Here is a 27,030-nt window from a genome sequence, read left to right on the forward strand (position 1 = left end):
TTGTTCACCCTCTAGCCACTTCTTCCTAGATCTGACAAAGGCTCCCTCTGCTTTCAGTTTATACATATCATCAACTTGTGTTGTAGCTCAAACAGAACAGATTTGTCCTCGGAGCTTTCAACAGGCTTTTGAACTAGAGGTGAACTTTGTAATAACACTTTCTTCTTCAGCTATCCTCGTCTTGGCAAGAATACTCCCATATTATAGAGCTATTAATCTTCCAGTAGGATGCTCTGCCAAGGCCATTATCAGAGAAAAAGTTTCATGTCAATATAAATAGCTCTATGATCAGTAAGGGGAGTGGCAAGGATGTTAACAGAAATACCCTGTTAATCCAAACATTTAGACACCAGCCAAAAATCTGTGTGATTGTCTGGAGCGTGACTTTATTACTCCAAGTGAAAGACTTGTCATTAGGAAACGTTACTCTCCAAATATCTCTAATATCAAACCTTTCCAGAAACTGCCCCAAACTTGTATTCATGGAAGTGGACTGTTCCGGAGGCCATCTATCAGTTAAATTATTTGGAGAAGTATTAAAAACCCCGCCTACTGTAAGTAAAGCATTAGGGAACTTGGTTAGCCAATAGAGAATACGCTTTCCAAAGATTCAAGTAACTGATCATTATCAAGTTTGGAATTGTACCCATACATGGTGGTGGTAATAATAATGTTACAGTTGATAACAAGAGAAAGAAAGTGACCAAAAGGGTCACAGTCGAAAAGCACAATACTTCATTTGAAATTATTCTTTAGCGCGATAACGCTTGCAGACCGTTCAGAACCATAAATCATTGCCGCACTGATCTCCAGAAGTTGACATTGGTAGAAAATTCTACCAATGACATCCATACAAAACACCTCGCAAAACATCCCAACTGTAAAGTATGGTGGAGGGAGCATCATGGGTTGGGGCTGCTTTGCTGCACAGCTTTCATTGACAGAAAAATAGTTTCTCAAGTTTATCAAGACATTTTGCAGTAAATTGAAGCTCAACAGATGTTGGGTGATGTAACAGGACAATGACCCAAAACACAGAAGTAAATCAACAACAGAACGGCTTCAACAGAAGAAAATATGCCTTCTGGAGTGGCCCAGTTCGAGTCCTGACCTCAACACGATTTGAGATGCTGTGGCATGACCTCAAGAGAGCAGTTCACAACCAGACATCCCAAGAATATTGCTGAACTGAAACAGTTTTGTAAAGAGGAATGGTCCAAAATTCCTCCTGAACGTTGTGCAGGTCTGATCTGCAACTACAGAAAACGTTTGGTTGAGGTTATTGCTGCCAAAGGAGGGTCAACTAGTTATTCAATCCAAGGGTTCACATACTTTTCCCACCCTGAACTGTGAATGTTTACATGGTGTGTTCAACAAAGACTTCAAAACGTATAATTGTGTGTTACTCGTTTAAGCAGGTTGTGTTTGTCTGTTGTTGTGACCTAGATGAAGATCAGATCAAATTTTATGACCAATTTATGCAGAAATCCAAGTATTTCCAAAGGGTTCACATAGTTTTTCTTGCCACTGTACCTACACACACAAACACCTCACTCTGTGAGAAAAAAAACGCCACCTGCTGGAGAAGACAGATTTTGGGCCGATTTATCATTCTCGCTTCGCCTCTTTCTCTCTAGTCTGACTTGAGAGCTGCTGCGAAAATGGCGGTGTCTCGTCGCTCATCGCAGCAACAACAGGGCAACCTGCTATCTCCGCCACGAAACGGTTCTCTTTCGGTAAGTCCGCCGGGATCTCCCTCGCTTGATCTTGTGACAGCGACGTTAGTGCCTCCGGATGGTGAGCGTGGATGCAGCACGGGCATGGAGAATCCTTCGGCCTCCCCGGATCTTCAAACCTCGGCCCTCAGCAGTGAGAACAGCACAAGTCCGACCACAACAACCTCCGGCGGGGGGAGTAGTAGTGTCTCGAGCCCGGGTTCAGGAGGCACGACCCCTGGCGACGGTAGTGGGATCGGTGGAGCTTTCAGGGAGCTATTTGAGGCCTGTCGGAATGGAGATGTGTCCCGGGTGAAGAGACTTGTTGACTCGGTGAATGTGAATGCGAAGGACATGGCCGGACGAAAATCTACCCCTCTGCATTTCGCTGCTGGTTAGTTAAGATAGCGCTAACAAGCTTTGTTTTTGTGTTGTCAGCGCGAGCTGGCAGGTTGGAGTGTTTTCAAAAGTCGCATCGTGCTTGTGAAAAATATCAAAATGCTGGTGTGCCACGACGAGAATGGATAACTAGTTATTAGTTCGCTACTATACTGTAACTAATTACGAATGCTAATTTAATTTGCTTCTGTTAGTTAGCTAACTACTTTTCCAATATCAAGGCCCATCGAAAACAGCTAGCTTAGTTGGCTAACTAGCTAATACTAAAAACAGTTTGGCACACAGACCGATAGGGACAGAAGGCCTCAGTCTCTCAGCCTTCGTTGTTACTAGCTAAACGTAAACAAACGTGCATTTTGGGATGTTTCTCAAGCTAATCCGTGGTGAACCCCAGAGTGTGTACTTTTTGGTTCCAACCCAGCACTAACATACCTCTGGTTCACTAAATCAATGGTTGGTGATTTGTTGAATCCGTTCTGTTCCAGGGCTGTAACCAAAATATGCATACCTTTTTTGGCATTCTAGAGCAGGGTTTCCCAAACTCTGTCCTAGGGCCAATGCAGGGTGCACTCGTCGTTTTTGCAATAGTATTACACAGCTGACTCAAATAACCAACTCTTCAAGCTTTGATTATTTGAATCAGTAATGTGGTGTTAGGTCAAAAACCAAAACGTGCCTTGATCACAGGATCGAGTTTGGGAAACCATGTTCAAGAGGAACTGCTAAAATGTAGTTTGGTTGTTGATATTATGCTCTGTTATTATATTTTTTGGGGTAATTTAACCTTTATTTAACTAGGCAAGCCAGTTTAAGGACAAATTCTTGTTTACAATGACTGCCAAACCTGGACAATGCTGGGCCACTTGTGCGCGGCCCAATGGGTCTCCCAATCACGGCCGTATGTGATACAGCCTGGATTACTGTCACCATGTATGCACTGATCATGTTTTGTCTGTCATTGTGTCAGGTTTTGGCCGGAAGGATGTGGTTGACCACCTCTTACAGACTGGAGCTAATGTGCATGCCAGAGATGATGGTGGCCTCATCCCCCTGCACAATGCCTGCTCCTTTGGCCACGCTGAGGTGGTCAGTCTACTGTTGTGCCAAGGTGCAGACCCCAATGCACGGGACAACTGGAACTACACACCTCTGCATGAGGCAGCCATCAAGGGCAAAATTGACGTGTGCATCGGTAAGGGTGGATGTCAAAAATAAATTGTCTGAAGATGGAGGGTGACATGCACATCCTAAACTTAAGAATACCTGTACTTCAAATACCTGCACATGGAATATTGCCGTTCCCAGTGCCTTGTTACTGCACCCAAATATACAGTTTTGTCTTTCAACACTCTTAAACCCTGGTAATTTGTCCAGGAAATGTTATGTTGACAATATTCAATCAATCAAATTTACATCAGCAGATGTCACAAAGTGCTTATACAGAACCCAGCCTAAAACCCCAAAAAGCAAGCAATGCAGATGTAGAATTGACTTTACTAAGGTGATTTACTATAGGTATGTTAAAGTACTGTAAACTGCAAGGTATAAGACTATAATTGAATTAAAATGACACTGTTTCCTATGTCTCCTTCACACAGTGCTTCTCCAGCATGGCGCTGATCCCAACATCCGTAATACGGATGGCAAGTCTGCTCTGGATCTGGCAGACCCCTCCGCCAAGGCTGTGCTCACCGGTGAGTTTCATACAACTACTCCCTTTCAGCCAGTTCTGTCCCCCATTACATTGGGTACGTTCCTATGTTGTATATTGTATTTTACGTGACTGCAACGACCTGGGCCCGCTTTCCTAAAAGCATCTTAAGGCAAAATGAATTTTGGAACCATAGGATCCTATCATTCTAATGATTAACTTAGCTATAAGATGCTTTTGGGAAACTGGGCCCAGGACTGTAACCTTTTATCTGAATCATGGCTTGTCTTGCCTTGGAACTCTGTGCTGTTCTAACCTGATATTTTGTATTCAGGTGAGTATAAGAAAGATGAACTCTTGGAAGCGGCAAGGTGAGTATCTTTATCGACTTGTTTCATTGGAGTGATCTGTTTGTAGTATTAGGCTACCTACCACATCTTTAATCATTTTCTAATACAAAATATTTTCTCTCTCTCTTCTGTTCTCTTATGAACTGTGTGCTACAGGAGTGGCAATGAAGAGAAGCTGATGGCACTATTGACCCCACTAAATGTCAACTGCCATGCCAGTGATGGCCGCAAGGTAAGAAGGATATCGCCTCCAACATTACATGCCCACACTTTATATTAATGTTGTATAATATTGTAGCATATGCTTGATTTGTTCTAAAGATTGGTGTGACCAATGGCAAGAAAAGTCTGGAGAGAGACTGTGTTTTCAGCCTACATTCCAAAACAGTCACTTGTGTAGAGATTAAAAACACCATCTCATCCTAGGCGGATTATTATATGTAGAACACTATGAAGAGGATTTGTCATTGGATTTAGGCAGGGGACGCTTTGACTTGAACCAACTTCTACCCAGGCCATATTCTCTATATACTGTACTGATTTAACAGTGATATCAACACGGGGTTTTCCGATTTTTGACCAAATATTTTCTGTGATTGTAGTTGAAATGTAATCCTTTTCATTGTATATAAATGTATGTTACCCTATTTAACCATTCCTTGTTTTCATTTTGGTACAATGTTTTTGTAAAAAACAACTGTTTAATAGAATATGGATAATTAGTCTTTTTGTTCCTGCTCCTTCAGTGTTTAGCTATTGCTCCAAATCAGATTTTGCAGATAGATTTTCGTAGGAAATATTTTCACTTTTATTTGGGTCCCTCAGTTACCCCTTAATTCTAGTAACACTGATCCTCAGTCTTCTGCACATCAAACATTTGCTATAACCAAGTTGTTGCCAATATCGATCAAATTTTCCTATCAAAGCTGTTATTTGAATATATTAGCTTGAAGCTCTCAGATCTTTGTTTTTGAATAGTTGGTCATGTTTATCACATTAATATTCTATCATGTAGTGCAGAGTTTCCCAACCCTCTCCACGGGGTTGTTTTTGTTTTAACCCTAAACTGGCACACCTGATTCAATTAGTCAAAGGCTTGATGATTTGTTAACAAATTTAATCAGGTGTGTCAGTTTAGGGTTAAAACAAAAATGTGAAACATCTGGGGGGTGAGGTGAGGACAGGGTTGTTAAACCATGATGTTGTGCAGTGATTCCCAATTCTGGTCCTAGAACTCCCAACAGTAAAAAAATAAAATAATAATATTTGTGGCCCAGGACAAGCACAACTGATACTACTTGTCAACTAATCATCAAGCCCTTGACAAATTGAATCAGGTTTTCAAAAATGTGCTGTTGGGGGTACTCGAGGACCGGAGTTGGAGACATGGATTGTAGCGTGTATATGTTATGTAAATTCAATTTTAGCTTAATGCATTGAATCTCTAGAACTTTTACTGACCACGTTTACATGCACACTAATATCTCATTATTCGGGATACTCATGAATTGTTTGAGTTGAGGCATATGAATATCATATCCCATTTACAATAACCTGAAAAGGCTTGTATCCTGGTTATGCGAAACCTGGATAAGTTGCCTGGGATTTGCTGATCTTAGGTGGGATACTGTGGCATGTAAACATCTTATCCCATTTACTGTTGTTTTTCACAGTCTGCGCAGGCTTAGTTTCACATTTCATGGGTGTTGGGCGATGTTTTCTTCTCATTGTCAAACAAATCACTTCAAAATGTAGGCTACCTGCGGAATTCGATCAACCATAATTCCATAATTTATTTTGCTGATACTCTGTACTGGACCATATAGCCTACTGGCTATATAGCCTATAAGTTTCTGATTTATAATATCCAACATTTGGTAGGCCATTTGTTTGTCAACTATAGTTAGATACATGCAGCTTCTTCTCTGTCAACGTATTGCACCAGAAGACTAAATAAAGTAGTGCTCACCAGAATGTCTTGCATCGATAGAATGAATGCATTAGTAACCTGGTTAACATTGGTTAAGTTGTCTGTTTCGTTTAGGAGCTGAGGAGAAAACGCAATAACTTCAAAACACTAAAGATTGGTATTGTGCAAAATGTCCTAATGTCATCAGTTTGACCGGTTTTAAGGAAATGTATAGCTGAGGACTATGAAACACGTTTCCGATAAGACTTCAATTCGTCTTGGGTGCAAATTGTATGTCGTTGAAATACTGTCTGCTTGCATAAGTGTCGAAGATGACACACTCATTCGCGTTTTCTCGAGATGCTGAAAGAAATCATATTTTCCTGTTTGAGACAAAATAAACATTTGTTGTTAAAAAAATGTTTAAAACATAATTCTGCAGGAGTTAATAGGATATCACGCTGCATGTGAGGTTATAGTCCTACAGTCCATGTCCATATTTCAGTTAGTAATCCATTTAACCCCTATGAATTTAAATGATGAATATTTTGTTCATTCATAGAAACAGGGATACTCGTGAGTGGGATATTGAAGGTGAAAGTACACGGCTTATCCCGAAAAAGTCCTCTAGCGGGATATGAGCTACTATCCAGAATACTGCACATGTGAACATGGTCATTGGCTTACTGTCATGAGTGCTTTGTGGTAATAGGATGGTTGTTTAGGATTATTTTCATCTTTGCATTGTTATTAGTTGTTGATTAGTTTAGTGTTTGGATCAGATGATATTGTGTTTCACCAGAGCACCCCTCTCTCTACTCAGGGTGTCACGACTTGACAATTAACTTCAGTCTGAGGAAGGTGTACTTAAAGTCAAGGCTCTACTTTGCATTGGTAATTGTGGAATAGTTTTTGCTCATTTGTAATTGTATTTACCCCTCGTCTTGTTTGGCACTAGTTTTAATTATTCCGTTTTTCACCCCCAATGCATTCTCATGAGTAGAGAAGTCATTGCCAAAAAGCTAGAATCCATCTCTAAGTTGGCAAGAAACCATATCTTTCTCCTTTTCATAATTTTGAATAATGCATAATTTAGAGTCTATTGGCTAGGATGAGCAGTATTTTTCTGTCATCATAATTCACTCTGGCTAACCTGGTCCCTAAAGTGTATATTTTAAAATCCTACTCATTATTCTTTGACATTTAGGTTTTCCAAGCACATTACCTTGTTCCTAACTGACATTTAGGAAATCCTCAACAACAACTAAATGTTATCATAACTGCGTCTCCTCCATCTGTTTTGTTTGGGTTTGTATGAATGGGCCGTTTTGTTAAGAAGACTCTTGGGCACACTGTGGTGACAACAAAGCACTCACTCCCTGCGCCTCCGTGTGCCTGTGCCAGTCTGAGGACTTGTGTGGGTGTAGGATAAGCACTTTGGCTTTTCCCGAGGGGATAACCAGGGAGCCTGTCTGCCTTATTAAGAATACTACGGCGCAACAGTGAGAGTAGTCACATTTCCCTAAAGCTGTGTACTCATTGTACCTGGTGTCACTGAATTTATATGAATGGTTAATTCCGGTGTGTTTCTCACTTCACTTTAAAGGGTGATAGGCTAAAAGTATTATTTTTTGCTGTGAAATAAAAATACTAAAATTGTAATTTTTTGTTTTGTTTTTTGTGACTCTGGCAACATTGTCGATCAGTCAACATCCCAAAAAATGCTGGTAAGTTTCTCGATAACTGCCACCTGATTGTTGCACTGTTGTGATTTGTATTTTTTTTCTTTTAATCCATGTTTTATTTGACCAATACGCTGGCTCTCACTTGTAATTGCGCATCATGGAAATGGGTCTACTGGTCACGTTCATATTTCCCACCCCGATGCTCCTGTCCTGTGAATATGTGTGTGGGTGGGTGTATGTGTGCCAGACCTAGGTTTAAATAGTATTTGTTGTCTTTCGAATACATTAGCTGTGCTTGATTTGATCTTTCCTGCTGCGATGGTACAGATGGAATAGTCCCCAAAGTGGACTACCAAAACTATGCCCATCAAGCACTCTAGCAAGGCTCAATCACATGCTGAAAGGATTTAAAAGAAAACAGGTGGGCCAACCTACTATTTGAACCCAGGTCTGGTGTGTGTGTGTGTGGTGGAGGTGAGTAAGTGGTTCTGAGGCCGTGGCCCGCTTCGCTCGTTGGTTTTGGAAAGGCGCTCGAATATACCACATTGCCTGCTTTTCCAGAGTGCCACCCTCCCCTTTCTGCACTCCTAACTACTTTACACACTCCCACCTCTGCTAAGTTTCAATCACTTCTTGCTCTTCAATCAATATATTTATTGTAGGACTGACTTTTCTGTTTTGGTCACATGTGCATGTCTGGATGCCTGCACCTACATTTTGTCAATTGATTCTTGTACTATATTGTATGTTTGTGATTTGACACTGTCCGCTTGTCTCGTCTTGAATGGGTCATATTCCTTGGTTGAAGAAAGAATATACTTCCTCATCTTTAAGTGCCGTGCGTCGTTGCTGCTCATGCTTTTTGTATTATTTGATTTATTTCCGTGTGATTGTCTTCATCAAACGTGAATGATATTGTTAGTCTGTCCTGTCTGAGTTGTTCAGTGGTCTTATTTTGTCTTGATACCTACCAGTGCATGAATGCTACTGTTTCTTCCTTTCTGTCCGTGAGGTAAACTGTTGCTAAACTCCTGGGTGGAAAACTTTTCCACAGCTTTGTGTACACTAACATTATTATGCTTGGCTCACATAGGCACCATGTGATTTGGAATGGCCAAACAGATCTACACAACATATTTGTATGAATAAACAGTAGATTCAAACCGTAGCCATCTTTTTAGCCTCCTGTATATTATGTTTAGGAAGGAAGGGGTGTAGTTGAGGGACAAGTCAGATTTCCATTTTTCATAACTTGTTTGAGGTAAGCAAGCGTTAGTGTGCGGCCTAAGAAATATATTTTAAGATTGATCATCTGAGACTTCTGTCAGACTTGCATAGACAGGGCGGTTGAGAACAGGTTGATTTTGTTTTGGGGTATAATACTCTAACCATTCTGAGCTTGCATCCTTCCACCATTCAACTGCAATGAGAACTCAGACCGCTCGTCCATGCAATTTGCTTCCTAGCATAATCAGCCATTCACACTCTCTGGCTCTCTGAAGGCAGTGTGTCCTGATGTGCATTGACTCTGAGCTCTGTGTGTCTAATGACATGTCCTTTCTTCCAGTCCACCCCACTGCACTTGGCGGCTGGCTACAACCGAGTCCGTATCGTCCAGCTACTGTTGCAGCACGGGGCAGACGTCCATGCCAAGGACAAAGGGTAAGACCAAACTCAATACAGTTCCATTGAAGGCCTGTTTTCCTACACTGTTTCTTCGTCTAAGACCATTCTCAGCTGAGAAGCGTCTCAACCACAGATTCATAGAATACAAGAACTGTTCACTTGAATGACTATCTCTCTGGCAGTGGCCTGGTCCCTCTCCACAACGCCTGCTCCTATGGACACTTTGAGGTCACAGAGCTTCTGCTCAAGGTAAGGGCTCTAAAAGATTCTAGTTAATTTTTACAAAATTGATTTCTGTGGACCCGCATTTGATGCCCCTTTTAATTAGACAATTGTAGAATGTTGGTTTTATTGATGGAGAACAATTAATAAACTCTCCTGTCTGTCTACAGCATGGAGCGTGTGTGAATGCCATGGACCTGTGGCAGTTCACTCCTCTCCATGAGGCTGCATCTAAGAACCGTGTGGAGGTGTGTTCGCTGCTGCTGAGTCATGGTGCCGACCCCACCCTTCTCAACTGCCACAGCAAGAGCGCCGTGGACATGGCCCCCACCCCCGAACTCAAAGAGAGACTAACCTGTGAGTTCAGTGGGAGACTGGAGAGAACACATACGTGCATACATACGTGCATGCACACTTTTTCTTGCCACGGTATGCATGTATGTGAGCCCTTTAGAATTACCTGGATTTATGCATAAATTGGTCATCAAATTTGATCTGATCTTCATCTAAGTCACAGCAATAGACAAACATAGTGTGCTTACACAAATTTGTGTGTTATTAGTTTATTTTTCTTGTCTATATTGAATACATAATTTAAACATTCACAGTGTAGGTTGGAGGAAAGTATGTGAACCCCTAGGCTAATGACTTAGCTTTTGGATAATTGGAGTCAGTGGTCAGCTAACCTGGAGTCCAATCAATGAGACGATATTGGAGGAGATGTAGGTTAGAGCTGCCTTGCCCTAGCAAAAAAACCTCACAAAATTTGAGTTTGCTATTAATTAAAAGCATTGCCTGATGTCAACCATGCCTCGAACAAAAGAGATCTCAGAAGACATAAGATTAAGTATTGTTGACTTGCATAAAGCTGGAAATGGTTATAAAAGTATCTCTAAAAGCCTTGATGTTCATCAGTCCACGGTAAGACAAATGGTCTATAAATGGAGGAAGTTCAGCACTGTTGCTACTCTCCCTAGGGGTGGCCGTCCTGCAAAGATGACTGCAAGATCACAGCACAGAAAGCTCAATGAGGTTAAGAAGAAAATTGGAGTGTAAGCTAAAGACTTACAGAAATCTCTAACATGCTGACATCTCTGTTGACGAGTCTACAATACGTAAAACACTAAACAAGAATGGTGTTCATGGGAGGACAGCACAGAAGAAGCCACTACTGTCCAAAAAATTGCTGTACATTTGAAGTTTGCAAATGTGCACCTGGATGTTCCACAGCACTACTAGCAAAATATTCTGTGGACAGATTTGTAAGGAACACACAACACTGCGTGGAGAATAAAAGGTACAGCACAACAATTTTTATTTATTTCACCTTTATTTAACCAGGTAGGCTAGTTGAGAACAAGTTCTCATTTACAACAGCGACCTGACCAAGATAAAGCAAAGAAGTTCGACACACACAGTAACAGAGTTACACATGGAATAAACAAACATACAGTAGAAAAAGTATATATACAGTGTGTTCAAATGAGGTAGGATAAGGGAGGTAAGAAATAAATAGACCATGGTGGCGGAGTAATTACATTATAGTAGTTAAACACTGGAATGGTAGATGTGCAGAAGATGGAGGTGCAAAGGAGCAAGATAAATACAGTATGGGGATGAGGTAGTTGGATGGGCTATGTACAGGTGCAGTGATCTGTGAGCTGCTCTGACAGCTGGTGAGGGAGATATGAGTCTCCAGCTTCAGTGATTTTTGCAGTTCGCTCCAGTCATTGGCAGCAGAGAACTGGAAGGAGAGGCGGCCAAAAGAAGAATTGGCTTTGGGGGTGACCAGTGAGGTATACCTGCTGGAACGCGTGCTACGGGTAGATGCTGCTAAGGTGACCAGTGAGCTGAGATAAGGTGGGGCTTTACCTAGCAGAGACTTGTAGATGACCTGGAGCCAGTGGGTTTTGCAACGAGTATGAAGCGAGGGCCAGCCAACGAGAGCGTACAGGTCGCAGTGGTGGGTAGTATATGGGGCTTTGGTGACAAAACGGATGGCACTGTGATAGACTGCATCCAATTTGTTGAGTAGAGTGTTGGAGGCTATTTTATAAATGACATCGCCAAAGTCAAGGATCGGTAGGATGGTCAGTTCTACGAGGGTATGTTTGGCAGCATGAGGGAAGGACGCTTTGTTGTGAAATAGGAAGCCGAATCGAGATAAAATTTTGGATTGGAGATGCTTCATGTGAGTCTGGAAGGAGAGTTTACAGTCTAACCAGACACCTACAGTGGGGAGAACAAGTATTTGATACACTGCCGATTTTGCAGGTTTTCCTACTTACAAAGCATGTTGTCTGTCATTTTTATCATAGGTACACTTCATCTCTGAGAGACGGAATCTAAAACAAAAATCCAGAAAATCCCATTGTATGATTTTTAAGTAATTATTTTGCATTTTATTGCATGACATAAGTATTTGATCACCTACCAACCAGTAAGTATTCCGGCTCTCACAGACCTGTTAGTTTCTCTTTAAGAAGCCCTCCTGTTCTCCACTCATTACCTGTATTAACTGCACCTGTTTGAACTCGTTACCTGTATAAAAGACACCTGTCCACACACTCAATCAAACAGACTCCAACCTCTCCACAATGGCCAAGACCAGAGAGCTGTGTAAGGACATCAGGGATAAAATTGTAGGCCTGCACAAGGCTGGGATGGGCTACAGGACAATAGGCAAGCAGCTTGGTGAGAAGGCAACAACTGTTGGTGCAATTATTAGAAAATGGAAGAAGTTTAAGATGACGGTCAATCACCCTCTGTCTGGGGTTCCATGCAAGATCTCACCTCGTGGGGCATCAATGATCCCCGTCCAACCTGACAGAGCTTGAGAGGACCTGCACAGAAGGGAGAAAATTCTCAAATACAGGTGTGCCAAGCCTGTAGCGTCATACCCAAGAAGATTCGAGGCTGTAATCGCTGCCAATTGTGCTTGAACAAAGTACTGAGTAAATGGTCTGAATACTTGTAAATGTGATATTTCAAATCTTTATAAAAAAAATATATTAAAAAATCTCTCCAATTTCGTGGTAACCAATTGGTAGTTAGTCTTGTCTCATCGCTGCAACTCCCGTACGGACTCGGGAGAGGTGAAGGCCATGCATCCTCCGAAATACAACCCAACCAAGCCGCACTGCTTCTTGACACAATGCCCGCTTAACCTGGAAGCCAGCCACACCAATGTGTCTGAGGAAACACTGCACACCTGGTGACCGTGTCAGCGTGCATGCGCACGGCCCGCCACAGGAGAACCCAGAGCGCAATGGGACGAGGACATCCTTGCCGGCCAAACCCTCCCCTAACCCGGACGATGCTGGGCCAATGTGCGCCGCCCGATGGGTCCCCTGGTCGCGGCAGCTGCGACAGAGCCTGGACTCGAACCAGGATCTCTAGTGGCACAGCTAGCAACTGTGATCCAGTGCCTTAGACCACTGCGCCACTCGGGATGCCCTCAGTTTTTTATTTTTGATAAAATCCAGATGATTTCCTTTGTCATTATGGGTTAATGTGTGTAGATTGTGGCAAAATACCTTCCAAATGCACTGTATACATGTGCACACTTTTTATACCTGATAATGAAATAAACACTTGTGCACAGACTACTCTCACAATTCATAAAGACTATATACAGTTGAGAATGTCTGCGTGGGCCCATGGCTTTTCTCACATTTCAATTGAACCTTTTTCATTCAATCTCCTTTCTGCCATCCAGATGAGTTTAAAGGTCATTCACTGCTCCAGGCAGCTCGGGAGGCAGACATGGCAAAGGTGAAGAAGACCCTGGCTCTGGAGATCATAAGCTTCAAACACCCACAGACAAATGAGACAGCCCTGGTGAGATCATCCCTGTTCCTTCTGGCTGATGCTCAATGTCACAGTGCTGACGTCTAATGTTACGTCATAATCAACAGCTATGGATGTCACAAATGGCAACCTATTTCCTATATTAAAAGTTATGGGCTGTGATCAAAAGTAGTGTACTATATAGGGAATAGGGTGCTATTTTGGACGTAATCCTATGTCTGTCAGAATACATTTGTGTAACATACAGAACCTTGCTCCCTTTGTGACATGCATGACCTAGGATGACCACTATAAAAACAAGCACAAAACCTGAAGGCATTCACACACGCTCCATACAGTGATTTCATTGAAGGTGTTGTCCTTCTGTTTCAGCACTGTGCCGTTGCCTCCCCTCACCCCAAACGGAAGCAGGTGACAGAGCTGCTGCTGCGTAAAGGTGCCAACATCAACGAGAAGAACAAAGAGTAAGACACCATGTCCGTGTTTCCAATAACATTGTATCGGAGGGGTGCCCCCCCCCCCCTGCAGAATGAGAATCCTCTGAGGCTGATCCCAGCACAAGTAAAGTGATACCTCTGTCTCCTCTTCTGTCTGTAGCTTCATGACAGCCCTGCATGTTGCGTCTGAGAGAGCACACAACGACATCCTAGAGGTGCTGCAGAAACATGGAGCCAAGGTACACACTGCAGGCTTCTTCAGTCTCACAAATACCACTTCATTTAATTTATCTTGTCATATCTCTCACTGGCTCACAGCCTCCATATCTGATATTTCATAAAATATTTTTGGGTGTATCACATTTAGTTTAGAGTCTGTTGCTGTTTGTCACTGACTATTCCCTCTGTCCTTCTCCCTACCCCCTCCATCCCTCCAGGTGAATGCGGTGGACACACTGGGTCAGACGGCCCTCCACAGGGCAGCCCTGGCGGGCCACATCCAGACATGCAGACTACTGCTGAGCTACGGGGCTGACCCTGCCATCGTCTCCCTGCAGGGCTTCACTGCCTCACAGATGGGCAACGAGGCCGTGCAGCAGATCCTCAATGGTACAGTAGTAGAGCGTCTTGGGTTAAATACAAAGATTCTCTTTTTATATTCTACTCTACATTTGGGTTGACAATGGTACTTGTGTGCATCTAAGATGTTTTATGAACTTTGATGAAAGATGCATTAAATACATATGGCCTTTAAATCTAGTAGTGATGGTAAGTTTGCAGGATGTATAACAAAGAAATGATCGATTATCTTGCCCATAAATATTGCATAGTGCTTTGTCAAATTTCCCAGTATGTTTTATTTCATGATGTTGGTTGATTTCATACAGAAAATGTTCCAACTCGTAACTCTGACGTGGACTACCGGTTTCTGGAAGCCGCTAAGGCTGGAGATTTGGACACTGTGCAGGTAAGCTGATCAGCTACATCGTCTCGGGGTCGTGAATTTAATCATGTTACATGCATCAACCATTGACCTACCATCATGAATCCAAGATGTCTTCCTCTGTCACCTTTGATATTCCGTCTATGTTGTCACGTCTGTGTGTTGTAGCAACTGTGCACTCCTCAGAACGTGAACTGTCGGGATCTGGAGGGTCGTCACTCCACCCCTCTGCACTTTGCTGCAGGCTACAACCGTGTGGCCGTGGTGGAGGACCTGCTACATCATGGAGCTGACGTACACGCTAAAGACAAAGGGTCTGTTGTCTTACTAGTCCACCCTACTACCTCTGTCTTCCTTAGGTCTCTGCTGAGACTTTTGCTTTCACTTCAGATAGTCAGCAAAAAGGCTTTCACTTTGTATTGAATAAATATCTTTACATTTGCTTTCATTCTGCATTTACTACCTCTTTATCATTGGATTGCATTCAATACATACAATACTTGAAAACTTTAGTCATAGAATTACATAATTTATAGGATCTCTGCTTTTACTGGTTTAACTAGTCTTCTGTCTGTCCTGCAGTGGTCTGGTGCCCCTCCACAACGCCTGCTCCTATGGTCACTATGAGGTGGCTGAGCTGCTGGTCAGACACGGGGCATCGGTGAACGTAGCTGACCTCTGGAAATTCACCCCTCTCCACGAGGCTGCTGCCAAGGGCAAATACGAGATCTGCAAACTGCTGCTCAAGGTTAGTCTAGCTGTGCCTTTCATATCAACTCTTCAGAAATGATCAGGTCGCAAAGGCATAAGGCGATATATACTGAGGCAAACGGAAGTATTTATTGTGATAGCTTTTTATAGACTTTGTTCAAAGCACCAAAATGTCTCTGTGTAGCTATGTGTAGCTATGTGTAGCTATGTGTAGCTATGTGTAGCTATGTGTATAGCTAAAAGAGATTTTCAGCGCCAGAACAAAGTATTTAACAGAACATATTTTTTTTAATGTACATTCAAGATGATGTATTTGTGTGTTTCTCCAGCATGGAGCAGACCCCACCAAGAAGAACCGTGATGGTAATATGCCTCTGGACATGGTGAAGGATGGAGACACGGACATCCAGGACCTGCTAAGAGGAGACGCTGCCCTGCTGGATGCTGCTAAAAAGGGCTGTCTGGCTCGCGTCCAGAAACTCTGCAGCCCAGAGAACATCAATTGTAGAGACACACAGGGACGCAACTCCACTCCCCTGCACCTTGCAGGTACTGTACCTACCAGAATCAATTCATGGAATCAATCAATCCATTTTCATATTTTTATAAAGCACTTTTTACATCAACAGTTGTCACAAAGTGCTTTACAGTTACCCAGCCTAAACCTCGAATAGCAAGCAGTGGAATCAATTTATTGAATGGCAAATGTGGAACCCAGACACAAACTTTTACTACCCAAACAGAAGTGGATCCCCTTACATAAAAGGATGACAGGCAACTCATCAAACCCTGGACAATTTGATCATTTGGAGCTATACTATTACACATTACATTCATTCATTCATGCATTCATGTCATCCGTCTTGTTTCCCAACTCTGTAGCTGGCTACAACAACCTGGAGGTGGCGGAGTATCTCCTGGAGCACGGGGCTGATGTCAACGCACAGGACAAAGGAGGCCTCATCCCCCTGCACAACGCTGCCTCCTACGGGGTGAGTCGGCACAAATATTACGCCAGGCCGTGGAAGACATTGTACATGCTGTATGGTTTGACCTAAGGTTTTATAACATAGCATAGGTATTTATGTATTGTCTATGTAACAGCTTGGATGATGACTTAGAAGATATTGTTTGGGTTACAAAACCTTATAGAAAATCCGCACAGCAAATATAAGGACAAAACAACCACACTGTGATGAAAGTGACCTTGTGGAAAGCTTAAGATATGTAACCGTGTGGATGTCATCCGTTTCTGGTCATATCGTGTTATTAATTTCTCATCTGCTACTCCTATCCTCTGCTCCTCTCCTGTCTCTCCTCTCCTACAGCACGTGGACATTGCTGCCCTCCTGATAAAGTTCAACACGTGTGTGAATGCTACAGACAAGTGGGCCTTCACCCCCCTCCATGAGGCGGCTCAAAAGGGCCGGACCCAGCTGTGTGCGCTCCTGCTGGCCCACGGAGCAGACCCCACCATGAAGAATCAGGAGGGACAGACGGCACTGGACCTGGCCACGGTAACACGCCTTGATCTCTTACTGTTAGAGCAGCTAGCAATGCCACAAAATGAAGTGTTGTTTTTTTGCTGTTACTTGCAGACATTTGCTCAAATGGCGAAGGTGCATAAAGATAGGAATTCAGATATGACTCCATCGTTTGAACACTATCCACAGTTTAACTACGGCGTGCGACGTAGTTCTGATTTTATAGGCAGATTGAGCCATCTAATTTTTCTCTTTATTTTCTAATTGCCGCTGTCTTGGAGCTAGAATTGGGATCATGTACAGTGTATTCAAAAAACAAATGACGTTAACAGCCTTATTCTAAAATGCATCCAATAATTTTCCCCCTCATCAATCTGCACACAATACCCCATAATGACAAAGAAAAACAGGTTTGTAGAATGTATTAAAAAACATAACTTATACATAAGTATTCAGACCCTTTGCTATGAGACTCGAAATTGAGCTTGGGTGCATCCTGTTTCCATTGATCATCCTTGATGTATCTACAACTTGATTGGAGTCCACCTGTGGTAAATTCAATTGATTGGACATGATTTGGAAAGGCACACACCTGTCTATATAAGGTCCCACAGTTGACAGTGCATGTCAGAGCATAAACCAAGCCATGAGGTCAAAGGAATTGTCCGTAGAGCTCCGAGACATGACTGTGTCGAGACACAGATCTGGGGAAGGGTACCAAAACATTTCTGCAGCATTAAAGGTCCCCAAGACCACAGTGCCCTCCATCATTCTTAAATGGAAGAAGTTTGGAAGCACTAAGACTCTTCCTAGAGCTGGCCGCCCGGCCAAACTGTGCAATCGAGGGGAAAAGGGCCTTGGTCAGGGAGGTGATCAAGAACCTGATGGTCACTCTGACAGAGCTGAAGAGTTCCTCTGTGAAGATGGGTGAACCTTCCAAAAGGACAACCATCTCTGCAGCACCAATCATTCCTTTATGGTAGAGTGGCCAGATGGAAGCCACTCCTCAGCAAAAAGCACATGACAGCCCGCTTGGAGTTTGCCAAAAGGCAAAGACACTCAGACCATGAGAAACAAGATTCTCTGGTCTGATGAAACCAAGATGGAACTCTTTGACCTGCATGCAAAGCATCATCCTGGAGGAAACCTGGCACCATCTCTATGGTGAAGCATGGTGGTGGCAGCATCATACTGTGGGGGTGTTTTTCAGCGGCAGGGACTGGGAGACTAGTCAGGATCGAAGGAAAGATGAATGGAGAAAAGTACAGAGATCCTTGATGAAAACCTGTTCCAGAGCGCTCAGGACCTCAGACTGGAGTGAAGGTTCACCTTCCAACAGGACAACGATCCTAAGCACACAGCCAAGACATTGCAGGAGTGGCTTCGGGACAAGTCTCTTGTCCTTGAGTGGCCCAGCCAGAGCCCAGACTTGAACCCGATCTAACATCTCTTGAGATCCAACCCCATCCAACCTGACCGAGCTTGAGAAGAATGGGAGAAACTCCCCAAATACAAGTGTGCCAAGCTTCTAGCGTCATACCCAAGACTTGAGGCTATAATTGCTGCCAATGGTGCTTCAACAAAGTACTGAGTAAAGGGTCTGAATACTTTCATTTTATTTTTATACATTTGCAAACGTTTCTAAACTGTTTTGCTTTGTCGTTATGGGGTATTATGTGTAGATTGAGGATAAAAAAATGTAGATTAAGGCTGTAACGTAACAATGTGGAAAAAGTCACGGGGTCTGAATACTATCTGAATTCACTGTGTACTGTGCTAATGTCCATCCCCCAAAAATAGTAACAATACATTTCGGTGAACATGGCAAATGAGCCGTTTGTTATATGAGTACATGGGGGACGCCATCTTTATGCACTATACCATAATATATTCTTACCACTTTTCCCATTTTATATATTTTGACATACTTAGCAGAAACTAGGGATTTGGTCCACAGCCTGAAATTCAAACTTTTAGAACAACCAGCTCTCACATATGGCTTTGCCATCTAATTATGCCCTCCTCTCAGGCTGATGACATCCGGGCCCTGCTGATGGATGCCATGCCCCCAGACGCCCTGCCCAGCTGCTTCAAGCCCCAGGCCACAGTGGTCAGCGCCGGCTCGGTCATCTCCCCGGCCTCCACGCCCTCCTGCCTGTCTGCAGCAAGCAGCATCGACAACCTGGCCGGGCCCCTCAACGAGCTGGGGGCCGCAGGGACCTCCGGGGTGGCCGACGGGGCCACGGGCTCCGATAGGAAGGAGGGAGAATGTGAGTAGAGAGAGCCAGGAACGAAACTGGGGCCGGGGTTTTAGCATGAAGCTGATATTCTACCTGTTTTGATATTCTTGTAGATTCAACAGCTCCGTCAACAGCTTTGACTCACTGGTGGAAGTCTAACATGCTGACTAGACCAGGCACTGGTGTGCGCCTAGTTTTTGTTTTCTAGTCTCTCCTCCTTCAGTCTTCTGACTTTATATTGGTTGGCAACCAATTTAAGGTGCATTACCACCACCAACTGGACTGGAGTGTGAATCTCAGTTCATCTTTCAATCACCCACGTGGATATATGCTCCTAAAAACCAATGAGGAAATGGGAGAGGCGGGACTTGCAGCGCATCAAGCGTCTCAAATAGAACTAAGTTCTATTTTGGCGCGTGGCTATGCAGGCGTGTGTGTGTGTGTGTGTGTGAGCAGTTTGGATAAAATTATTGAATAACATGTATGTGGTCAGCATGTAAGTCAAAACAGATGACTCAATGTGGCCCATTCATTTCATTTCATTTCACATACTGAATCTGCTCTTTGTATTCCAGTGGCAATGTTGGACATGAACATCAGTCAGTTCTTGAAGAGCTTGGGTTTGGAGCATCTGAGGGACATCTTTGAGAGAGAACAGGTGAGTGTTTTAATGATTGAGTTTTATGCTATATCGTAACTTATTTAATAGGGCATCTAATTAGTCTGACATTTCATGTGTCTTTTTCCCACTCTTGAAGTAGCTGTTATCATGACACAGTTTAGGATCCCTGCTCTGTACTGAATGTCCTGTTCTCTCCCAGATCTCTCTGGATGTGCTGGCTGACATGGGTCATGAGGAGCTGAAGGAGATTGGGATAAACGCCTACGGCCACCGACACAAACTCATCAAGGGAGTGGAGAGGCTGCTGGGAGGACAACAAGGTCTGGACCAATATTCCCTCAAAAGATAAATTTCAGGTCTGCTGAGCGCAAACTTGAACGTTGTGAAAATTCTGTGCAACTTCCAGCGCACATTTACTGTGAACACTGAGGCTGTACCTGCTTTAAGTTATAGTTTTAACAATGGCCAAGTAGGCTACTGTGGCTATTTGATCATAATGTAAGCCTACCAGAGTGGAGACAAACAATGGAGAAAATACACCCCATAACATTTTAACATGGAAATAGCTGTTCTATCATTCAGCCAACAGTCAATATGTGGTGTTCAATGTAGGCCTACATTCCATGAGACTTTTGAAAAAAACATGCAGTGCTTGACATTAATCTGTTTATCCACTTGTCCTTCAGACAAGGAGGTGACTGAAAAGGTTGTTTGATGCAAGAAACCACTTTACAAAATAAAATGCATTATTATTCCCATACCCTTTATTACAGCGAATCAGACAAATTATGCTAGCTACCCTCTGCCTATTGGCTACTTAACTTATTCAAGCATGTCTCAAAATACAACACTGCCCCTTAACATAAAAAAAAGCTTTTTTACCTGACTTGCTTTTCAAAGTTTTGTGCTCTTGTAGGAAGAAATCACTCCCCTCACTAACTAGCAAAAGATATGAACAAAATGTGCACACGTGACTACATGCAGGTCCTGCTTTGATCTCAAAGCAAGCACATCTTCTCACGACCGCTCATGCTGTAAATGGTCCAGATCCATATATGGCAATGGTCTATTTGCATATAGGTCTACTGCAGCTCTGATTGGTTACGCTGCACCGGGCTGAGTCTTGTGCATCAATGCAATAGAATCCTACTCCGATGCGTTCTGTCTACAACAACATTTCTTGCATAGTTTTGCATACAAAGTCTCTCATAGTTTGTTTTGTTGCAGTATGTTGCATTTAAAGTGGCTAATATTGTGTTGATTTGATCATAATTTCCACAGTAAAGGGAAACATTGATAGTGTTAACTAACAGAGAAAACTCTAGAAAATTGAGTGAAGTTCAATCTTGTACTTCTCTCCGTGGGCGGCAGTCTCGGAGCTACTGCGCGAGGGAACATCGGTCAGGACATTCCCGAGAATTCTCTGAGGAGCTGGCTTTTCCCATTTATTGCTGCCTCAAATACTATTCCTCCAATTCCTGGAATGGAGATTCTCTATTGAAAGTTATTTTTAGTCCAGGACTAGGCCTAATATACGTGTGGGAAACTCACCCTGAAAGTATAGGTGGGAAGCCAACCCAATATGTAACCAAGTTTATTTACAGGTTATTTGTTTGTTCTCCAGGTGCCAACCCATACCTAACATTCCACTGTGCCAACCAGGGCACGGTCCTCATTGACCTTGCCCCTGATGACAAGGAGGGACAATCAGTGGAGGAGGAGGTGGGTACACCCATACAGAGAGAGATACACTGAGTGTACAAAACATTAGGAACACCTACACTTTCCATGAGACTGACCAGGTGAAAGCTATGATTTATTATTGATGTCACTTGTTAAATCCACTTCAATCAGTGCAGATGAAGGGTAGGAGACAGGTTAAATAAGGATTTTCAAGCCCTGAGACAATTAAGACATGGATTGTGTTGGTGTGCCATTCAGAGGGTGAATGGGTAAGACTAAAGATTTGAACGGCATATGGTAGTAGGTGCCAGGCACACTGGTTTGAGTGTGTCAAGAACTGCAACACTGTAGGGTTTTTCACGCTCAACAGTTTCCTGTGTGTATCAAGAATGGTCCACCACCCAAAGGACATTCAGCGAACTTGACACAACAGTGGGAAGCATTGGAGTCAACATCGGCCAGCATCTCTGTGGAATGCTTTTGACACCTTGTAGAGTCCATGCTCCAACAAATTGAGGCTGTTCTGAGGGCAAAGGGGGGTGCCACTCAATATTAGGAAGGTGTTCCTAATATTATGTACACTTCTGTATAATGTATACGTACGTACATATTCTATTTGATTCTGTGAGTTGACCTCATCACACTCTGGTCTGAATGCTGATAAAAATGGATCCACAGCACTGATCCACAGCATCCTAATGAAGCTGAGTGACTGTTCTGTACCAACTGTCGCTCAGGGGTGAAAGAGTACCATGTTTGGAGAAATCAAATAATTCTGTGATTTAAAAAAAACTGTTTTAAGACATTTCATGTTTGTTTTTCTTCTCTCTGCTCCAGATGCAAAGTACCATCCGAGAACACAGGGATGGAGGCAACGCAGGAGGGGTGTTCAGCAGATACAACATCATCAAGGTCTGCTTTACATTATATTACAGTACTACACTCTCTACTCTACATTTGCTCACAGGATGGATCTCTTTGAGATTTTTTCTATCTGTTATTTTACCAGGTAAGTTGACTGAGAACACGTTCTCATTTACAGCAATGCCCTGGGGAATAGTTACAGGGGAGAGGAGGGGGAAGAATGAGCCAATTGTAAACTGGGGATTCTTAGGTGACCGTGGTGGTTTGAGGGCCAGATTGGGAATTTAGCCAGGACACCGGGGTTAACACCCCTACACTTACAATAAGTGCCATGGGATCTTTTAATGACCTCAGAGAGTCAGGACACCCGTTTAACGTCCCATCCGAAAGACTGCACCCTACACAGGGCAGTGTGGGGATAATTTTTTAGACCAGAGGAAAGAGTGCCTCCTCCTAGCCCTCCAACACCACTTCCAGCAGCATCTGGTCTCCCATCCAGTGACTGACCAGGACCAACCCTGCTTAGCTTCAGAAGCAAACCAGCAGTGGTATGCAGGGTGGTATGCTGCTGGCTTTAGAAATATACCCATATCTTCAATTTGATACCATCCTCGATCAGTTCTAGGTTAAGAATGCACTATGGCAGGGGTCGGCAGCAGGCGGCCCAAAACTTGCCTGCAAGTGGATACGTTTTTTATTTTTTATGTTAAAATAAGAGACGTGTTTTTAATGTAATTACTGTTATTTTCAAATTGTCTCTTTTTGGGCTTAGTGGTCAGTTTGCAGTGTACACATTTATTATAATTATGTTCTGGCCCCGATCATCCACTCCGACAAAAATCAGCATCGGGCTGAATCTAGTTGCCTACCCCTGCACAATGGTTTCTGGAATTTTGATCCCATCTTTTGAAAAGGAAGGAAGATAATTGATTCCTGTCTGTGTGTCCATGCAGATCCAGAAGGTGGTCAATAAGAAGCTGCGAGAGCGATACACACACCGCCAGAAGGAGATCTCCGATGAGAACCATAACCACCACAATGAGCGCATGCTCTTCCATGGTAACAAGACATATTCCATAATCATATTACAACCTGTTCTTTAAAAAAACTTTTTTTAACCACGCTCCTTATTTCAACAACAAAAATGTCTTAACTGATTATCACTAGAGAAATGTTTACCCTGTGTCATTATTGTTATACTTTTTATTTATTTTTTACAAATATCAATTTCAATCGTATTTCACATTGTTCTTGTTTCATGTCTTTTGGTTCTCCAGGTTCTCCGTTCATAAATGCCATCATCCACAAAGGCTTTGACGAGCGGCATGCATACATCGGAGGGATGTTTGGAGCAGGGATCTACTTTGCTGAGAACTCCTCTAAGAGTAACCAGTATGTGTATGGCATCGGGGGTGGCACCGGATGCCCCACTCACAAAGACCGCTCCTGTTACCTGTGCCACAGGTGAGACATGATTGATGGAAAGAACACATTTTTAGGTGAATTGAGGGTTTACTGCTATTACTCATGAATAGACAGCTTTCATCAGAGCTATGATAATTGTGAAACCTCATTACTGAACCATTATTTGACCCCTGTTCTCCGTGACTTCCAGGCAGATGTTATTCTGCCGTGTGACCCTGGGGAAGTCCTTCCTCCAGTTCAGTGCCATGAAGATGGCCCACGCCCCCCCTGGACACCACTCTGTGATTGGTCGGCCCAGCGTCAACGGCCTGGCCTACGCAGAGTACGTAATCTACAGAGGGGAGCAGGTGAGACTTAAATGGAATACTATTTTATTTATCCCCTCAAAGGCAAGTTTTACAAATTAGGGGCTGGTTTCCCAGACACAGATTTGAGCCTAGACCTGGACTAAAGCATCCACAATGGAAAATTTGCTTTGAAATCCAGTACTTATTATTTGCTCTAATTGCTCTTCACTGTCTCATGTTTGTTGGCAGGCCTACCCAGAGTATCTCATCACCTATCAGATCCTTAAGCCGGAGAGCACAGCCACGTCTGCTGCAGGAGAGGATCAGAAGTCCTAGTCCTGCGCCACCAGACCAATCTCTCTCTCTCACACACACACACACACACACACACACATATTCTCCTGACCCACAACATTATTGTAATGCCTAAACCTTTTTCAGACTGAGTTCCATGCTTCTTGTCCAGTAACAGTAAACTGGACAGATGACATTAAATATATTGTAATATACTGTAATATATTATGAAATGTACTGTAATATATTTATGCAATAAGGCCCGAGGAGGTGTGGTATATGTCCAATATACCACAGTTAAGGCCTGTTCTTAAGCACAACGCAACGCAGAGTGCCTGAATACAGCCCTTAGCCATGGTATATTGGCCATATACCACAAACCCAGAGGTGCCTTATTGCTATTATAAACTGGTTACCAACCTAATTAGAACAGTAAAAATGATGTTTTAATCTTAACTGTGGTATACGGTCTGATATGCCATGACTTTCAACTAATCAGGATTCAGGGCTCAAAATACCCAGTTTATAATTAAGCAGTAAGGCACGAGGGGGTTTGGCATATGGCCAAAATACCTAGGCTAAGGGTTGCTCTTAAGCATGATGCAAAGCAGAGTGACTGAATACAGCCCTTGGCCGTGGTATATTTGGCATATACCACAAACCCCCAAGGTGCCTTATTTCTATTATAAACTGGTTACCAACCTAATTAGAGCAGTACAAATTTGTCATACCCATGGTATATGGTCTGATATACCACGCGTTCAGCCAATCAGCATTCGGGGCTCCGAATCACCCAGTTTATAATATGAAATTAACTGTCGTATATTATCTCCTGCTTTTGGTGATAGTCTTTCAGTTTCCTTTGCATTGGCTGCATGTATAGACAGGTGCATGTATGGCCAATATCGGGTGTGGGTTCCCCACTAGCTACCCTTGGAGAGTGGGTTGTAGAGATTCACTCTCTCATCTGCCCTGCAGTGTCAGAATAATTGGCTACCATTCTTACCTAATCATGCCTTGTGACTTGGAGAATCACCTATTTTCAACCCTGTTGTTCTCAACCAGTCTGTAACCCCTGTAATACTGCCCCCCGCCCACCATCCTTACATGCATACATACATAATGTATAGCCGTAGAATAGTTTGAGATTTGTGATTTATAATGATGCAGATTATACTAGTACCACATGGATTACTCAATATTATTAATAGGATTGTTTTTCTTAACTCTTCTTGAATTGCCTTACTACATGCCTGAGGTATATTCCAGATAATGCAAGAGAACCGTAGAATTAGGATGAGGAATTCTAATTCTATGAGGAGAACACGCATGATTTGGAAGAGAACAGTTATCTACTCTGACATATTATTTGTTGTACAAGAAATGTGAACTCCACAACCCGGATTGCCATGGTCTTATTCATGGACTTCTTTAAATTCATGAGTAAAGATTTGCACTTTTAAATAGATACTATTTAAGTTATTTGACATTAATTGCAAATGTTATGGTAAAAAAAAAAAATGTATGTACAGGTTGTGTAAATGGATGTGTATAACTGTTTAACAATGTCATTTGGAGTTTATTGTAAATTAAGTCTAAATTCCTTTCTGGCCTTGATTCTCTTTACTTTTTGAATAAATGTTGTCCATGTAAGAGCAGTTTGTTGGACATTTTGTTTTCATGTTGGCTCTGATTATTTTCTACAGCTGGTAAGATAGTAATATGCAATTAGTATAGCCAAACATGTTACATGTTAATGATGTATGAAAAAGTTAAACATGATTTAGTATTAGAGAAAAGTAATTACTGATAATGCTTTTAAAAGCACTGAATTTGAAAGGTGTATGAGGTATGGATACCTTGAAAGAAATACATAAATCCCAACCGCTTGATCAGTTCAACCCCTGATTATTAGTTATTACAGCTCCATAGATAAACAACAAGAAACAAGTCAATGTTTTAACTAGAACCATTACTAAATAATAGCTACTGGACTTTAGTTTTCTGCAATGAGCGTTCTGTTTCAGTCGAGTGGTGGTCAACTTCTATCTGGCACTCGGTCACTGTGGCCGGTGCTGGAGTAGAGACTATGGTTAGAGTACTGGCTGGTCTCTCTAGGATTATGATAGGCTGTACTCTAATAGTCGGAGATACAGAGAATCTGTTTACATACTATTGATTCAGGGAATAGGGATTCAAGTTGTTGGGAAACCGGTTATAGATGTTATCCATGGTGTACATAGGCTTAGGGTATGAGGGTTGGTTCCAATGGTTCCTCACTGCTGACCCATCTGTGTCTGTATAATACTTAGATCCTGGAACATCAATAGTTAGGGGTTGGTCATGAATGAGAATGTAAAACCAAATATAATGCCAAGAAAAGCAATATTTTTCAAAAACGGTTCTTAAAGTAAAATCCTTCAAACACAACCAATATTTGGCCTGGCTAGTGCAATAAAACACAGTTTACCTCATAGCTCAAACTTGGATACAGATTAATATAATAAAGACATTCAATCTGGTTATCATGTATATTTTCACTTACTGGAACTGCCAAACAAAGGTATCAAGAACCAAGCAGCAAAATGAAGGAATTAATATCAGACGTTCAACTGACAGACAATGATTGTTCATTCACAGATATGACTAGTTTTGCTAACCTAACTTGTGCAA

At 42.6% G+C, this 27,030-nt stretch overlaps 1 protein-coding gene across 4 annotated transcripts; it reads left to right on the forward strand.

Moving 5' to 3' along the window:
- Positions 1 to 367: 367 nt before the first annotated feature.
- On the forward strand, positions 368 to 26,025 carry LOC109896057 (poly [ADP-ribose] polymerase tankyrase-1). 4 transcript variants are annotated; one of them, XM_020490258.2, is made up of 28 exons: positions 368 to 2,109; positions 3,082 to 3,306; positions 3,713 to 3,808; positions 4,100 to 4,136; positions 4,272 to 4,347; positions 7,731 to 7,751; positions 9,277 to 9,371; positions 9,518 to 9,584; positions 9,728 to 9,914; positions 13,276 to 13,397; positions 13,740 to 13,831; positions 13,965 to 14,043; positions 14,242 to 14,413; positions 14,692 to 14,771; positions 14,916 to 15,061; positions 15,330 to 15,495; positions 15,788 to 16,007; positions 16,341 to 16,450; positions 16,787 to 16,975; positions 18,972 to 19,212; positions 19,758 to 19,840; positions 20,004 to 20,124; positions 21,429 to 21,526; positions 22,325 to 22,399; positions 23,305 to 23,410; positions 23,620 to 23,815; positions 23,967 to 24,123; positions 24,313 to 26,025. In XM_020490258.2, the coding sequence occupies exons 1-28, from the start codon at positions 1,662 to 1,664 to the stop codon at positions 24,397 to 24,399; spliced, it is 3,792 nt and encodes a 1,263-aa protein (XP_020345847.1). In that variant the 5' UTR covers positions 368 to 1,661; the 3' UTR covers positions 24,400 to 26,025. The 4 variants fall into 4 exon arrangements, with proteins under 4 accessions (XP_020345847.1, XP_020345851.1, XP_020345850.1 ...); XM_020490259.2 differs by having other exon boundaries at positions 1,611 to 2,109; positions 23,629 to 23,815; positions 24,313 to 26,012; XM_020490262.2 differs by lacking the exon at positions 7,731 to 7,751 and having other exon boundaries at positions 23,629 to 23,815; positions 24,313 to 26,012.
- The last annotated feature ends 1,005 nt before the right edge of the window (positions 26,026 to 27,030 follow it).

This window comes from Oncorhynchus kisutch, linkage group LG8 (genome assembly GCF_002021735.2).
Source record: "Oncorhynchus kisutch isolate 150728-3 linkage group LG8, Okis_V2, whole genome shotgun sequence".
Taxonomy (NCBI): domain Eukaryota; kingdom Metazoa; phylum Chordata; class Actinopteri; order Salmoniformes; family Salmonidae; genus Oncorhynchus; species Oncorhynchus kisutch.

Bases quoted from the DNA above. Each gene is read 5' to 3' on its own strand.
- LOC109896057 (XM_020490258.2), top strand. From the start codon at position 1,662: ATGGCGGTGTCTCGTCGCTCATCGCAGCAACAACAGGGCAACCTGCTA. The intron at 23,816-23,966 runs GTGAGACATGAT...CGTGACTTCCAG, and splicing joins TCCTGTTACCTGTGCCACAG to GCAGATGTTATTCTGCCGTG. The intron at 24,124-24,312 runs GTGAGACTTAAA...GTTTGTTGGCAG, and splicing joins TAATCTACAGAGGGGAGCAG to GCCTACCCAGAGTATCTCAT.